Source organism: Cupressus sempervirens, chromosome 4 (genome assembly GCF_028749045.1).
Source record: "Cupressus sempervirens isolate cs-2001-9-10 chromosome 4, ASM2874904v1, whole genome shotgun sequence".
In the NCBI taxonomy this organism is placed as follows: domain Eukaryota; kingdom Viridiplantae; phylum Streptophyta; class Pinopsida; order Cupressales; family Cupressaceae; genus Cupressus; species Cupressus sempervirens.
Genome location: NC_143121.1, coordinates 570,125,797 through 570,142,712, shown reverse-complemented (window position 1 = coordinate 570,142,712; position 16,916 = coordinate 570,125,797). Strand labels below are relative to the sequence as shown.

The window sequence follows — 16,916 nt, the reverse complement described above, 5'->3', positions numbered from 1 at the left end:
TGCCTGCTTCTTGTTCTGAGAGCACATAGGCAAAATCCTTCTAGTTAGAAGGCAACAGGTCACTCTATCGGGTGTCTTGGATAAATGACTCCATGTTTATTCCAGGATGACTCCACAGGTAAGAACTATGTTGAAGTGTCTATGAAGTTCAGAGGCCCACAATCCACACACACCCTAATAGACTTTAAAAACTAACTAATAACAAATAATAATAAAAATTTCAATTATTTTAATATTGTTCTACTTCTTTTTAACATTAAACAAACCTAGTTCTATATCTCACGAAACTAATGATCTCATATCTATTTAAAAGGGCGAAACCTCTTGAAACCCATTTTTAATGTTTTAACCATAAAAGACGAGTGGACTGACAAATCATATGTCAATTTTAAGGGTTTTTATCCATTCTCAATCCCAACAAACTTAAATTACTTTGAAAGAGACTATGGAAGAGTGTTGTATGAGACCAGTTTCGAGGTTGGGCCCCCCAATTTCAAAGATTCTTTCTTTAAAAACCGAGAACCCTTCTTATCCATAAATCCAAGAGATAAGGACTCCTGTTTTGATAAAACATTTCAAATAAATACAATTAATTTCTTGTCTCTTTGAAATAAAAGAAATGATGCCAGCCAGAGGAATAAAGCAAGAACAGAGTGTGCGGCCATTTGAAGCATTTTATTTTTACCAATTAATGCCTTATGTGACGCGGCACCACATGAGCATTTGACTCTCATTCTGAACAGCACTTGGCATCTTTCCCATGACGATCCAGCAAGGACATTCCTCCTTCTCACCTCATAAAAGAATCTATCTTGTCCTCCATCAAATCTGATCCAATCTTTTAGCAGAATAATCCAAATACTGGATACATGAGATAAGATCTTCAAGTCTGATCAATAGAACCTTTGCTTGTACCTAGCAAAGGCTCTTCAATGTCAATACATTTAGAGTTCAACTTAGATTGAACTTCCTCACTGTGGTTGACCCCTAATGCCCCCTTTCCCTTAGCTTTCACCATTATCTCCTCCATGTCTTGTCCCTTGCCCCATAGCAGGCAGTACAAGCCACCCACAATGAGCACTGCCCCACCAATACTGCAAAGCCATCCATGCACATAACAAGCATCATTCAAATGGTTTCGATATCTTAAATAAGTCTATCTAAAAAAGCTGAGAGATGTCACTTCTGACATGTCTACACTTAAATTGTTATCCAAATAGATAGGCGCTCTAAGGAAAACATTTTTTAAGTACATGTATTGTATACATATTACTATGTCACGAAGTGCTGAGTTCAATCATTGATGATTTTGCATGCATGCTAGTATGGATATCTTAAATACATCTATCTAAAGAATCTGAGAGATATCACTTTTGACATGTCTGTGCTTAAATTGTTATTGAGAATAGATAAACGCTTTGAGAAAAACATTTTTTAAATAGATATATTGTTTGCATATTACTATGTCTAAGACATAACCTAATAGGCAGTACTCCAAGCAAGTTTATAAGATACAAACCTTCCCACATGAAGACTTTCACTGAGAATTATGGCTCCAAGCAGTGCAACAATTACTGTCACCAGAGGGTTGAACATTGACATGAAGACAGGGCCTTTCTTGTGAATGACCCAAGTTGACAAATAGAATGTTATCCCTGAGCATACAATCCCCTGCAAGAGAGAAGGTTGTTTGACATATGTTTCAATGAAAAACACAACATATATAGCTACTAGATGAATGTAATAAAGTTGTTCATGGCACTGTTATAAGAAAAGGAGTTTTCTCTTTTCATATCACATACTTACAGTGTAAGTTACACTGAGGAGTTCAAGGTTCCATCCTACTTTCCATACTGCAAGATCATGCTCAAACAATAGTGTGGCAATGGTGGACTGGATTGTTGCCAAAAAACACATTAATGCTGTGATTGACATTTGTGCTGGATATAGCCTAGCAGTTTCTGCCTGAAGCTCAACCAAAAACACATTGGGAAAAATGGCATTTTAGTTGAGAAAACCAATTAAGAAAAATTGAAAATTAAAAGCAGATCGAAAGATCGTTGGTGACAAGATTTGAATTTAAGGCCTGATTCCAAAAAAAAGTGAATATTAATTGTGTATGAGAATAGTCATGAATAAATCAAGAACTTATAACACAACAGTAATTTGTGAGCCTCTTATGTGGGAGGTCTTGAGTTCGAGTCTATAATTAATCTAGGCTTCGGCCCATTACCGATAAAAAAAAAAAAAGAATAATCATGAATAAAGTTAGAACCATTACCTGCATGATAATCCATGAGGACCAAAGAAAACAGCTCCCTAGAAGGAGGAGAGGGCCAAGTTTCATATTCTCTGATTCAAGATTTGGGGTTTGAAATAAGCCATTCAACCCTAGGTGGGCTGAAGAAAACAGACTGGACACTGGAGGCCCTTTGTACAGTGTCATGATGGTTGCACCACTGAAGCTGATAAGAGTTCCTACAATTTTCGCTTGCCCTCCCATCGAAGTAATGCTGAGAGCCTCTAGCCTGGAGAGAGAGAGAGAGAGAGAGACAAAATCTAACAGTTAGGTCGGGATCAGATCATGTTATTGTTATTAGGATTCAAGAGTTTAGTCTTTTAGTCAAATTCCTTAATCCATGTTTCACAAGTAGCGGTTCACAAGAAGCCATCTGTCTACGAGTAGTAGTTCACAAGAACCTATCTTTCATGAGAATAAATGGTACACTTAGCACTCATTGCATCTAGCTGATGCTCACAGAGGTGAAGCATTGGAGCTTTCCAAGAGGTCACCCATCTCGGTACTACAATTTAAGTGTGCTTTTATTTCCTCCAAGTTTTAGTCTACTTACTTTACTATTCCATTTCTAAAGTCTTCAACAAGTGTTGTGCCTTATGAACCATTCATTATAGAACCCCTTTAACTCATAGTTGAAAAATAGACAAATAAAATTATGGTTGAATCCTCATACAAATCTATGAATGAAGTAAACATGAATTTTCAGGATTCAAAAGCTTCATTAAGCATGAATTATTTACCTACCTGAAGGTAATAGCCATCAGAAATGTCACCACAGGAACCAGGTTATTCATTGCTGATGTAAATGTGGGAGAAGTGTAATGCAGGCCTGCAAAGTAAACATTCTGATTGATCGTAATCCTACAAAAGCAACACCCAATCCATTAGGCCTAGATACATTAGTTGGAATCGTCAAAATGAATGAAACAGGTCATACTTACCCAAATAATGCAAGGAGAAAAATTCTGCAGAAAACAGGTAAAGTCATTGGAGGCCTCTTTTCCCTGCATCAACAAAAAAAAAGAGAAGAAACAATAAACTATTTGTAGTCAAATTGATAAATTCCAAACACCTACCTTTATCCTCTTCGTCACAATATCAGATATGAAAATTATTTGTAAAATCTCTATTAACTAGATGGTTACCATATACAGCGCCCATTAATGATATTAGATTTCTACAATCCATTATGATGATGATATTAGATTTCTACATCTATTATGATGACAATCTGCTATGTGTTCTATAGATTAGATTGGTGTCCATGTTTTTTTAGAGCAGAGGGCTTCAAGCTTGATGGTGGGCAATTGTAATGGTAGATGGGTATTACAACTTAGATATAGAAAGTAAAATTATAGATGGGATGTTGCATATTAAACATAACTAGCTATTCTGATTTATATATAAATGCATTCAAATCACCTTGTGTAATGGACAATACCTCTCTAGGAAAAATGCAAAGGGACTTATGACGAGTGTGGCAATCAAATGCCTGTAAACTACAAAGACAAACTGGTTCATCCCATTGGATAGAGCCGCACTTGTTATGATGTACATTCCAGCATAATCAAACTGAATTGCAACCATGGCAAGGTGGGGTTTGTATCTGTTCAACAATTCAGCCATATTAGCAGCACTCATGTCTTGAAATTGTGCTCAACCTTCGGATTTCTTATGTTCTTTATGCCTCAGTATATCTGTATTGAATGCAAGGCTATAAGAATGGGAAATCCTTATTTTGGCAGATAATATGGATGCGTCATATCCTCAATTGATGGCCTTTCTAAAAGAGAGTCTAAATAAGTTCCAAAATGTCTTTTCAATGCATTTTTGGAATGTAAGAAGGAATCTTGTGGCTTAGACCAAGTTGGCATTTACCTCCTCTGGTTAAATTTTCCTGCTCTGGTAGATATTCATGTCTCTTACTTCCTTATCACGTCTCTTTAAACCTCGACCCTACTCTGAAGAATTGAGTTAGATAGATTTTGTCTGAACCGATGTTTGAAGAATTAACTTAGAAGAATTAGATGTTTGAGAATTGAACTCAAGGCAAACTATATTTCTATTGTAAGCTCTAGTTCATGCTGAGTCAAGAACACTGGCCGAGTACAATTAATACTTTAGTTCGCTGCAGTAATTTTAATTTAGACTCATTAGAATTACAGCTATCAATTGTCTTCTTGCATAATGCCTACATTAAAAATATATAAAGAATTCAATTTATGTTTCCTTTTTTCAACTGGATTGTGCTGCTACATAAGCTGGAACAATGATGGCTTCACATCTGTTGGCCCATATAGTGGGAAAAAAAGGTAGCCATTAACACTTAAAAAGGGCTATTAATTACTTTGTTGTCTTTTGAGATGGTCTCTATCTCTAAAAAGATATGATGTGTGATTTTTATTTATATTTTTTCATCTTCAATGTTTTTTACTTTCAATTTAACAATATGCTCAAGTATCTTTTTTTGCAAATTGTATTTTAAATTAAAGAATGGGAGGTTACTTGTAGAGAAGAGAGGAGAGTATAACTATTTTTATAGTTGAGGTTGTTGAATGTGAAATTATCATGAGGTGCTTTGTAGTATGTTATTCTTGTAGTCATAAATAGTTGATTATGAAATATGTTGGATAGATCATTTGGATCTAATTATAGGATATATAACTTGACTCATAATTGTTTGCCTTCAATTTATGTGTCAACAAGACACCTAAGTAAAAGGTGATATATTTTTGGTGTCATAGTATCTTTTATAATCAAGCTTCTATTCTCTATAGATATTGAGGTTAGGACCATTGTTTACCAGAGTACATTTTGTTTTTATTTACAGTGACCAACAAGATGTAAAATGGAAGGTTTTGTTTGATTAAAAAGGTAAGGGGAAGTTTTGTGGAAGAGAAGGTAATATTTTTCTCATTGGGAGGAGAATTGATTAATAGAGGAACTTCAATAAGCAATAGTGTAGTAAGAAAAGAAATGTAAGGATTGAGAAAGGACATCAACCAATGTAGAATATAGAGTACATTTTGTTTTTATTTTATGGTGGTCAACAAGATGTAAAACAGGAGGCTTTGTTGGATCACAAAGGTAAGGGGAAGTTTTGTGGAAGAGAATATAATATTATTCTCATTAGGAGGAGAGTTGATTAATGGAGGAAATTCAATAGGTAGTGTTGTAGTAAGAGAAGAAATGTAATGACTTAGAAAGGACATCAACACATGTAGGAGAAATTGGGCTGACATCTCAAAGGGAGATCTTGTCTATTATAGCAGCTTGACAAAGTTATATATTATTTGGAATTTTGGAAGTGATGTGGAGAGGAGGAGAGGTGAGTGATGTAGTAGAACAAAGAGGAGTTAAAGTTGGTAAGGATTTATTGTTATTTAAAGTTTGATATTTATAGCTTGCCTCGTGATAATTTATGTGGGAGAAGTATGTTGTAAGATCGTGAAAGAAGGAGAAGAGGTCAAGAAAAGAAAGAGAAGAGGAAGACTACTTAGCACTACTTTCTATATAATCTAATAAGGAGGTTTGGTCACTACACATATCAAATTAGAATAAATAAATAATGAGAATTGTGTAATTGAATATGAGAAAGAAGCAAAGATGATATTGGTTTAGAGATTTGGTTAATGTTCCATTAGAGTCTTTAGCCATAATTTTAATGACATGTTGATGGTTGGAATAAGAAGAAAGAAAAATGGTTAAGTTGCGCCACAAGACAAGCAAAATTAGATAATCAAGATGGATTCATAAAATAGGCAATAAAGACATTCATTAAGTGATAAAAGGAAGAAAATTTTCCAATGCAATAATTAAACAATTTAAGTGTGTTTTCTTTTAAAATACTAGGGAAAGGAAAAATAATGTTTTTATTATAATGAAAGTATGCATATAAACAAGGAAATATTATGCATATAACATAATCTCTTCATCATTGGAAACGGTAGGTGAAATTAAAGAATTAGAATCATAAGAAATAGAAGAAGGATAGAAGACTACATTAAATTTGTTATTTCTTGGTTGTTCAATATTATATTATTTCTAGCATAATATGAAATATTGGAATCAAAAGAGAGCAAAGTAGGAAAATGATAATCAGATTTTATAGAGGGTTCACTAATATATGAGGAAAATGTAATACGAGGAGGGACGTCTTTTATATCTAGAAAAGTGTCTTGTGCACCTTGTAAAATGACTACATGATATTAAATTAATAGATAATTATTATATATCTAGAGAATCTAGAGATGCATTAATCACATGGGTTAGATATTTTTGGAGACAGTGTGTAAATTCTATAAAACATCGAGGTAAATATTTACTATGGGTTGCACATTGGAAAAACTTAGTGCCAAAATGTTAATGCAAGGGTTTTGGTTTTATAAGCTCATGGTTTAAATACAAATTATTTATGTAATATCACTTGGTGGTTTTACAAGCTTGTTTCTATTAAATTACACAAGTCAATAATTGTTGAGGTTTGTCAAAGGTTCTCTTTCACAACCTTTGGCTTAATGGATAAGGTTGATTAAGCATTTTTGATAGGTTTCACATATAATGATAGAAAAATGGATTAAAATGTATGATTACCACAATTCTCGCTTGTTTGGAATGAAAAATAACCTAGTGTAGAAAATAGCATAATTGAGCAAAAACACAACATAGAATTTACGTGGAAAAACATGGTAAAAATATACCAATAAAAAACCATGGATCAATCTCTTAACTTGTTAGAAATGCTTTAGAGTAACTAAGGGGTGGGGAGGGAAGAGAGGTGTGTGAATTAGTTATTCAAGGTCCAAATGTCCAATTAAACTTTTTCATCAAGAAAAGTGAGCGCATCAAACTGTTCATGTATCCAAGCTTAAACTTGTCTACTTATCAAGTTACTGTAAAATCAACATGCAAACATAATAAATGAAATATCAACACATAACATAGTGATTTACGTGGAAACCTAATTTGGGAAAAACTACCAATAACATGCTACTCAATTCTCACTCTTCTGAAGTGATGCCCTATGAAAGGCCTACCTTGTTAAAGGCTACAACACACTATTAAATGTGACCTGGTTAGAGGATTTAACCACCCTGTTAGAAGTGGGCCTGGTTAGAGGACTTTTAAAATATTCACTTGGAATACCACCCTATTAAAGGATTTACAAATGGCTATTAAACCAACCTAAGTCCATAGGATTTTACCCTAGCTGACACAATTGTTAGAGAGTAACAATAATAGCTTCTGACCTAATACAACTCACAACTTAATTTATAGATTTTGGATCACAATTTAGCTCATAATATTGCCTGGCTTTCAGTCTCTGTAGCTTTGATAGCTTGACCTCCTTTCAAGCTTCGTCTCCTTGAGTTTTCAAGCTCGATATACCAATGCAATCTCTTATATGACCACTTATCGAAGCAGAGTCTCTATGCTCTGTTCTTCCTTCCTTCTTTTTGACACTCTTCAATCACTTCACATTTTGGCAACCCAACAACTCTTGCTTCTTGGCCAATGAATCCTTAAATAGAAGTCTAGAATTGCTTTTCCTGCTCAATTCTTCCCTCCTTTAATTTCAATTCGAATGGATTAGGTAGGATTCAATGAATCTAACTCATATCTTGTTCCTTCTAGAAACATCATGAAGAATCCTCTTGAATTCTCTCAAAAATAGTTTATCTAAAATTTTGTGCCACCAACTCATCATCCTTATCCTCCATCTGGTTCACAAAATTCAAGGTAACAACCTTGTTGACTCAGATCTGGTGAATCTTTGACTTTTCATATAATGCAGTAGCTCGACACTATTGAAATTCTGGTACTCGACGCTGTTGGAAGAGATTGTTGGAAATGATCACATATAAAAAGTAATGGAAGTAATGGAACTGGTAAAGAATGTTCTCAATCATTGTTTTGTCATTGATGTCAAACTTGCTGCTTGCAGGAATGACAATTGCTTTACTAATCCAAATACTATCAATTGATTGATTGACAAGGAGGAGGCAAACAATAAGATGTAACTAGAACACCTAGAGAAAGGTTGAAGTTATGATGTTGAAATGAAGTACAAGGATCAGCTAAGCCATTGATAAAAAAGTGCATTGATGACATACTCTAAGACACAAGAAAATGGGCACACTGAAACATATAAAAGATGCAAAGTTTTAGCTAAGTCATTTGTAAAGATGAACTAAGTTCATTAGAGAGAGAGAGAGAGAGCCGAGCAAGCTAGTAAGTGTCAAACAGATTCCTAGTTGAAGCTGAGCAAGTTCAACTTCAGCAAGTGCCGAGTGAACTTCAGATCCCGAGCAGAAATAAGTGTCGAGCAGAATCAAGTGTTGAGAAGAAATAAGTGCCGAGCAAATACAAGTGCCGAGAAAAAATAAGTGCCGAGCAAATACAAGTGTTGAGCATAAATAAGTGCTGAGCAGAAACAAGTGTCAAGCAAATACAAGTGCCAAGTAACATAGAGATGCCAAGCATCAGTAAACCAATAGTGTCGAGTTGCTGCATTATTTCAAAAATCAAAGATTCATCAGATCTGAGCTCACAAAGTTGTTATCTTGAATTCTGTGAATTAAATAGAAGACAAGAGTGATGAGCTGGTGGCACAGAACACCATGTAGAATGTTTTTGGAGAATACAACTGGACTCTAGATGAAGTTTCTAGAAAAGAGCAAGATATGGGGTAGATACATTGTATCCTACCTAATCCATTTGAAACCCTAAAGTTGGAGAGGGAGAATCGAGCGGCAAAAGGCAATCCAAATTTCTATTTAAGAAATAACAAGGTCACAAAGAAAAGAGAGAAGAGAGGTCAAGCATGAAAGTATAAAGTGTTGAAGGAGGTGCTAAGGAGTAAGAAAGCACAGTTACTCTGCTTCAATAGATGACCACAGATATGATTGCATTGGTATGATGAGTAAGAAGACTCAAGGAGATGAAGCTTGAGATGACAAGCTGTCAGAGCTAAAGTGATTAAAGCCAAGCAAAGGATTGAGCAAGTGTGATCTGAAATCTGCAAGATATGTTGTAAGTTGTATCAAATCAAAAAGCCATTATTATTACTTTCTAGCAATTGTAACAGTTAGTTTAAATCCTATGGACTTAGGTTGGTTTAATAGCCATGTTGTAAATCCTTTAACAGGGTGACATTCCAAGTGAATGTTCTAAAGTCCTTTGATCAGGCCCATTCCTAATAGTATGGTGAAATCCTCTAACAAGGTCACATTTAACAGTGTGTTGTAAGCCTTTAACAGGGCATCACTTTAGAAGAGTGAAAATCAAGTAGCATGTTACTAGTGGTTTTTCCCAAATTGGGTTTCCACGTAAATCATTGTGTCATGTGTTGATCTTGCATGTTTTATCTCTGCATATTGATTTACTGTAATTTGCTAAGGATGGTTGAATTAAGCTTGGATGGATGAAAATTTTATGGATTCACTATAATTTGTGAAGAAGTATTATTAGGGCATTTAGACCTTGAATAACTGATTCACCCCCCCCCCCAAGTTATTCTAAAGAATTCTAAGAGATGCATACTATGTTACTCGACACTATGTTTTACTGATGCTCAGCACCTACTGTGGATACACTCGGCATCCACTAAGTTTTTGATGCTCAGCACCTAAACTTCTATATCACTCGGCACTCACTAGATTTTGCATTTGCTCAGCACTATTTGAAAATCTGCTCGGCTCAAACTAGCTTGCTCGGCACTCACTAATGAACTTAGTTAAGCTTTGCAAACAACCTTGTTACAACTTATTCTTCCAGTGTTTCTAAGTGTGGCCAACCTCTGTATCTTCAAGTATATAATCAATACATCATTTTACCAGTGTCTTAATTGATCCTTGCACTTTATTGCAAAACCATAACTCAACCTTTCCCTTAGGTACTTTTGTTACATCTTGTTGATTAAATCCTCTTCATCAATCAACTAAGTGATAGTACTTGGATCTTATAAGCAATTGTCATTCCAACAAATAGCAGGTTTGACATTAGTGACAAAACAATGATTGAAAACATTCTTTATCAACGATCTTCCTTCTTTGCAACAATCTCCCTCTTTGATAGTACTCTTTTTTTCAATCATATTTCCAATAATCTCCCTCTTTGGCATTGATGGCAAACCAAATTGATCAACCAATTTACCAACATGCTAACTAGGTTAAAACAGTATATCACAAGCTATCTTCTCCCTTTCTGCTATTTTCTCTGATTGATTTTTGGTTGTACTCTTTTGTTTTCTCCCTCTAAGCTGCTACTTCCTTTCTACTTGTTTTTTGCTATTCTTCCTAAACATTCCTTTTCTCCCTCCTTTCTGTGGCTTACCACTATTCATTTTGACTGTGTACTGCTCCTGACTCCTTACATTATTTCTCCCACTACATGCATTGATCATTTTCTGTTATTCTGGTATCAACTACTTCTCCCTATGTCCATTTGATTTTGTAGATTTGATTAGTTTCTGCTATTTCTCCCTCTTTGACAACAATGCCAAAGATACATTATCTCAGCATCTTAACATGTAAGTGCAGCATTTGTATGTATTCTAATTTCTCCTTCTGTCACCTTTCTTGTGACTAATTTGGAACTTTAACACTTTGATTACTTCAGGCATGATCCTAAACTAAATATCCTCTGCATCAATTTGTAATATGCCAACAATCAACTCATTTGATGTAGGGCAATCTTACTATTACTCAAGTAGCATTGGTTTGGGGTATCACCCCTAGTTTACCTCTAAGACACTCAAATGCATCTTTAGGTAGTCCTTTTGTGAAGATGTCAACAATCTATTCATTTGAGTTGACATATTACATCCTTGCTTGTCTTCCACTTATTCTCTTACATAGTGATACTTAATTGCAATGTGCTTTGTTTTGGCATGCATCACAAGATTCTTTGATATGTTGATGGCACTTGTGTTATCACAATAGAGTATCATAGGTCAAGTTACTTCTTCCTTCGTATCTTATAGAAGATGTTTGATCCATAAAAAATTGGTGCAATTGATAGCAACAGCAACGTATTCAGCTTTTGTTGTGGACTATGAGGTACAACTTTTCCTTTTGCTGGTCCAAGTAACCAATCTTTTACCTAAGAAAAGTGCTCCTCCACTGGTGCTTTTTTTGTCATCAATATGACCTCCCCAGTCTACACTAGTGTAGGATTTCAACTCAAAATTTTTAGTCCTCTTGTAATACAAGCCAAAGTCATCTGTTCCTTTTAGGTACCTCAGTATTCTCTTACTGCAATTAGATGATTTTCTCTTAGATTAGTAGAAAATATTGCTACTATTCCAAAAATTAATGCAATGTCTAGTCTACTATGTACAACATATTGCAACTTTCCAATCATTAATCTATACATTATCTAATTCACTTTAGCTGACTCATCATTCTTAGATAACTTATGTCCTATTATCATTGGTGTATTAATTGGTTTTGAGTCTTCTAATCCAAATGTCTTGAGCATCTCCTTGATATATTTTGATTGGTCACAAATATGCCATGCTTCAGTTGATGTACTTGCAATCCAATAAAAAATTTAATTTCTCCAAACATTGACATCTCAAACTCATGTTTCATTTGGTTAGAAAAATCTTTGCATAGGACATCTTTTCCTCCAAATATTATATCATCAACAAAGATTTTAGATATCAGAATATATATACCTTTTTTTGCCTTGATATACAAGTTATTGTTGTCATCTATTCTCTCAAATCTTATCTTCACAAGATATTTGTGCAGTCTCTCATACCATGCTCTAGGTGCTTGCTTCAAGCCATAGAGTGCTTTATGCAGTTTGCAAACCATATCCTTGTTATTGTCATCAACAAATCCCTCTAGTTATTCTATGTGGACTTTCTCTTCCAGTATACCATTCAGAAAAGTGGACTTTACATCCATTTGATAGACTTTGAAACTTTTATAAGCAATAAATGCAAGTAGTTTTCTTACTTCTTTCATTTTTACAACAAGAGCAAATGTTTCCCCATAGTCCAGTCCTTCTTCTTGTGCATAACCTTTGCAAACTAGTATAGCCTTGTTTCTTGTTATCTCACCATTCTCATCAAGTTTCTTCCTAAACACCCATTTGGTACCAATCACATTCTTATCAGTTGGTCTAGGAACTAGGGTCTAGGTTTTGTTCTTCTCAATCTAATCTATCTCCTCTTCCATAGCTTTATGCCAATTATCATCTTGCAATGCATCTTTCACTATTTTGGGCTCAAACTTTTTTAATAGGCATGATTCATTTCTTAGTCTATTCCTTGTCATTGGTCTAGCTTCCTTATCTCAAATGATTTTTTCTACAGGGTGATGTCCTCTCACATATTTGGATAGTCTTGGTTCTGTCCTTCTTTCCATGTTTGGTTCTTCAACTTTAGAGTCACTTTGCACATCACTTTCAAGTATTTCATCATCTCTTCCATGTGTATTGATCTCAAAATGTGCATTATCTTCATTTTGCAACTCGGCTTCTGAATGTAGCTTTGCATTCACTGGATGTGACTCAGTTGATATTGAAATTTGTTGTTGATTCTCAACTTTTTTGGTAGCATCATCTTTAGTAGGCATTTCTTCATAGAAGTATACAAAAGATCTATAATATTCTGGTTTCTTGGATTCATCATCTTGGACTTCTGCATGCTCATCAAAATTTACATTTGCACTCTCCAAAATCTTGTTAGTTTTAGTATTCAAACACTTATATGCTTTACTTCTAGTGGAATATCCAAGGAATATGCCTTCATCACTCTTTGCATCAAACTTTCCATTTCTAGAATCTTTAAGAATATAGCATTTGCAACCAAATACTTTGAAATGTTTTACATTGGGCGAGTGACCATACCATAATTCAAAAGTTGTTGCATTTGTACCTTTCTTGACTTGTACTCGATTTAGGGTGTAAACAATAGTACTTACAGCTTCTCTCCAATACTTCAAAGCAACATTTTTCTCCATCATCAAGGTTCTGGCACAGTCTATTACTGATCTATTCCTTCTTTTTGTAATCCCATTATGTGGGGGAGTTCTTGGTGTTGATGTTTGTCTCTTGATTCCTTTTTCATTGCAAAATGTCTCAAACTCTTTTGATATAAACTCTACACCTCTGTCTGATCTTAGGTACTTCAAACTCTTTCTTGTTTTCTTCTCAACCCTGGCCAAATACCTCTTAAACATTTGAAATGCATCTTGTTTTTTCTTTAAGAACATGGCAGTCATCATCCTAGAATAGTCATCCACAAATAGCATTATGTATCTGTCTCTTTGGTAGCTTTGTACTTCTATTGAGCCACATAATTCTGTATGTACTAACTCTAGTACTTCTTTGGAAGTGTAGACTTTTCTTTTGAAACTTGACTTGGTCATCTTTCCTAGTTGACATTGTTTGCACATGGTATTTTCAGGCTTCTTTAGCTTAGGCAAGCCTCTATCTTTCTTCTTTCTGTTAATGTTAATCAGATTATCAAAGTTAACATGACATAACCTTTTATGCTATAACCAAACATCATCAAGTTTTACAATAAGACAAGTTGCATCTTCCATATCTAGGTAAAAAAAATTACTCCTAGATTGTTCACCTTTTCTTAAGTATCATAGATTTTGGCAGTTTTGTTTCCAAATTCTACTTTGCAACCTATATTGCCTAATTGTGACACACTCAGCAAATTGTAGTTCAATCCTTCAACCATGTATGCATTGTCACATAAAATTTTCTCTATAAGTTTAATAGAACCTTTTCCTTTGATTTGACATGGAGCATCATTTCCAAATCTAACACTATTTCCATCATACTAAGTAAAGGTAATAAACTTACTTTTATCTCCTGTCATGTGATGTGAGCATCCACTTTCTATGATCCACTTGTCATTTTTGTTCACACAAGTTACCAGTGTTGTTGCCTCATCTTCATCTAACTCATCCTTCATGGCTACATAGACTACCTCATCATCAATTTCATCATAATCTTCTTCTTCAACAATGTAGAACTTTTTGCCTTTATCTTTGTAATCTCTACCATCTTCTTCTCTTCTATTTTTGTTCTTGTTGCCTTCTTCTGTGTGCATCTTGCAACTATATGTCCTACTTCATTGCAATTAAAATAAATGATAGGAAGCTTACCTTTGAATTTACCTTTTCCTCTGTGAAATCTTTTGGGCATTAGTGCTTCCAATTGTTCCACATCTTCTTCATCTGTGATGCTATCACTAGATTCAAATTTTGCCTTCTTCTTCTTCTTCTTTGGTTTCACCTCCTCAATTTTTTTTAATGATAACCTGGCCTTGAAAGTAGATTCAAGATTCTCAGGTCTATAGTTATCAAAATTGGACAATTCAAATGTAGTGAGTCTCCCTACTATTCCTTCAAAAGTTAACTAACTTCCTGGGACACACCTTATCTCTTGGATGGCTGAAACTCTAATAGCATAAATGGGGAGAAAGGTTCTTAAGTATTTTCTAGTAATAGTATCATCTTCCAAATGACCACCCAAACTTCTTATTGCACTTACCACTTATTTCATTCTAGAGACATATTGAGCAGCATTCTCACCTTCCTCCATTTTCATGTCATCAAACTTTCCTTTGAAACTTTCTCTTTTTTCTCTTTGAACATTCTAATCTCCTCCATAGATATTAGTCAAGGCTCTCAACATCTTGAATGTAGAGTCACATCCCTTGATGTCATCAAATTCAGCATAGTTGAGGGTAGAGGCAATCTCTAGCATTGCGTGATTATGCTCCTTTTTCTTCATATCTTCTACAGTAGGTACAACTGGATCAACATGTTCTACTTCAATTGAGGCTTGTGCATGATCACTTATTGATCCTAGATGCAACTTCATCAACCTTTTCCATGCAATGAAGTTGTCTTTGTTAATCTTGGGAACTTATCTCTTGGACATCTTGATCTTCCTGCTTCTAGTACTTTTAAACTAAATTAGCAGATGACTCTGATACCAATTGTTAGAAATGCTTTAGAGTAACTGAGAGGGGGTAGGTGAATCAATTATTCAAGGTCCAAATGTCCAATTAAACTTTTTCATCAAGTAAAGTGAGCCCATCAAACTGTTCGTGCATCCAAGCTTAAACTTTTCTACTTATCAAGTTACTATAAAATCAACATGTAGATAAAACACATGAAAGATCAACACATAATAGAGTGGTTTATGTGGAAACCCAATTTGGAAAAAATCATAAGTAACATGCTACTCAATTCACACTCTTCTAAAGTGATGCCCTATGAAAGGCTACAACACACTGTTAAATGTGACCTAATTAGAGGATTTAACCACCCTGTTAGAAGTGGGCCTGGTTAGAGGACTTTTAAAACTTCACTTGGAATGCCACCCTATTAAAGGATTTACAAATAGTTGTTAAACCAACCTAAGTCCATAGGATTTTACCCTAGCTAACACAATTTTTAGAGAGTAACAACAAAGGCTTTTGACCTGATACAACTCACAACTTAATTTGCATATTTTAGATCACAGTTCAGCTCATAACATTGCTTGGCTTTCAATCTATGCAACTTTGAAAACTTGACCTCCTTTCAATCTTTGTCTCCTTGATTCTTCATGCTTGATATACCAATGCAATCTCCTATATGAACACTTATTGAAGTAGAGTCTCTATGCTCTATTCTTCCTTCCTTCTTCTTGACACTCTTCAATCACTTCACATTTTGGCAACCCAGAAACTCTTGCTTCTTGGCCTTTGAATCCTTAAATAGAAGTTTGAAATTTCTTTTCTTGCTTGATTCTTCTCTCCTTTAATTTTAGCTCAAATGGATTAGGTAGGATTCAATGAGTCTAACCCATATCTTGTTCCTTCTAGAAACATCATGAAGAATCCTCTTGAATTTGCTCAAAAATGGTTTATCTAAAATTATGTGCCACTAGCTCATCATCCTTATCCTCCATCTGATTCACAAAATTCAAGGTAACAACCTTGTCAGCTCAGATCTAGTGAATCTTTGACTTTTCACATAATGCAATAGCTCAGCATTATTGAAATTTTGGTGCTTAATGCATACTGTGTTACTTGGCACTAACTATGTTTTACTTATGCTCAGCATGTACTGTGTATTCACTCGACATCCACTAAGTTTTTCTAATGCTCGGCACCTAAACTTTGCTTGACTCCTTCTGTATCACTCGACACTCACTAGATTTTACATTTTCTCGACACTAACTAAAAATTTACTCGGCTCGAACTAGCTTTCTTGGCACTCACTAATGAACTTAGTTAAGCTTTGTAGACAACATTGTTACAACTTATTATTCCATTGTTTCTAAGTGTGACCAACCTCTGTATCTTCAAGTATATTATCAATATATCATTTTACCAGTGTCTTAACTGATCCTTGCACTTCATTACAAAACCATAACTCAACCTTTTCCTTAGGTACTTTTGTTACATCTTGTTGATTAAATCCTCTTCATCAATCAACTAAGTGATAGTACTTGGATCTTATAATTAATTGTCATTCTAGCAAATAGAAAGTTTGACATCAATGATAAAACAATGATTGAAAAAATTCTTTATCAACCATCTTCTTTCTTTGCAACAATCTCCCTCTTTGATAGTACTCTTTTTTTTCAATCA

General features: G+C 34.6%; 1 protein-coding gene across 2 annotated transcripts; it reads right to left on the bottom strand.

The window, feature by feature from the left end:
* Window positions 1-525: 525 nt before the first annotated feature.
* LOC149562477 (WAT1-related protein At4g08300-like) lies at window positions 526-4,348 on the bottom strand. Of its 2 annotated transcripts, none has more exons than XM_089825969.1 (7): window positions 4,178-4,348; window positions 3,241-3,303; window positions 3,044-3,160; window positions 2,282-2,528; window positions 1,807-1,965; window positions 1,520-1,671; window positions 526-1,094 (listed from the first exon to the last, which is right to left on the bottom strand). In XM_089825969.1, exons 2-7 carry the CDS (start codon window positions 3,285-3,287, stop codon window positions 884-886), a joined length of 933 nt encoding a protein of 310 aa, XP_089682095.1. In that variant the 5' UTR covers window positions 3,288-3,303; window positions 4,178-4,348; the 3' UTR covers window positions 526-883. The 2 variants fall into 2 exon arrangements, with proteins under 2 accessions (XP_089682095.1, XP_089682094.1); XM_089825968.1 differs by lacking the exon at window positions 4,178-4,348 and adding an exon at window positions 3,741-4,158.
* Between the last annotated feature and the right edge of the window lie 12,568 nt (window positions 4,349-16,916).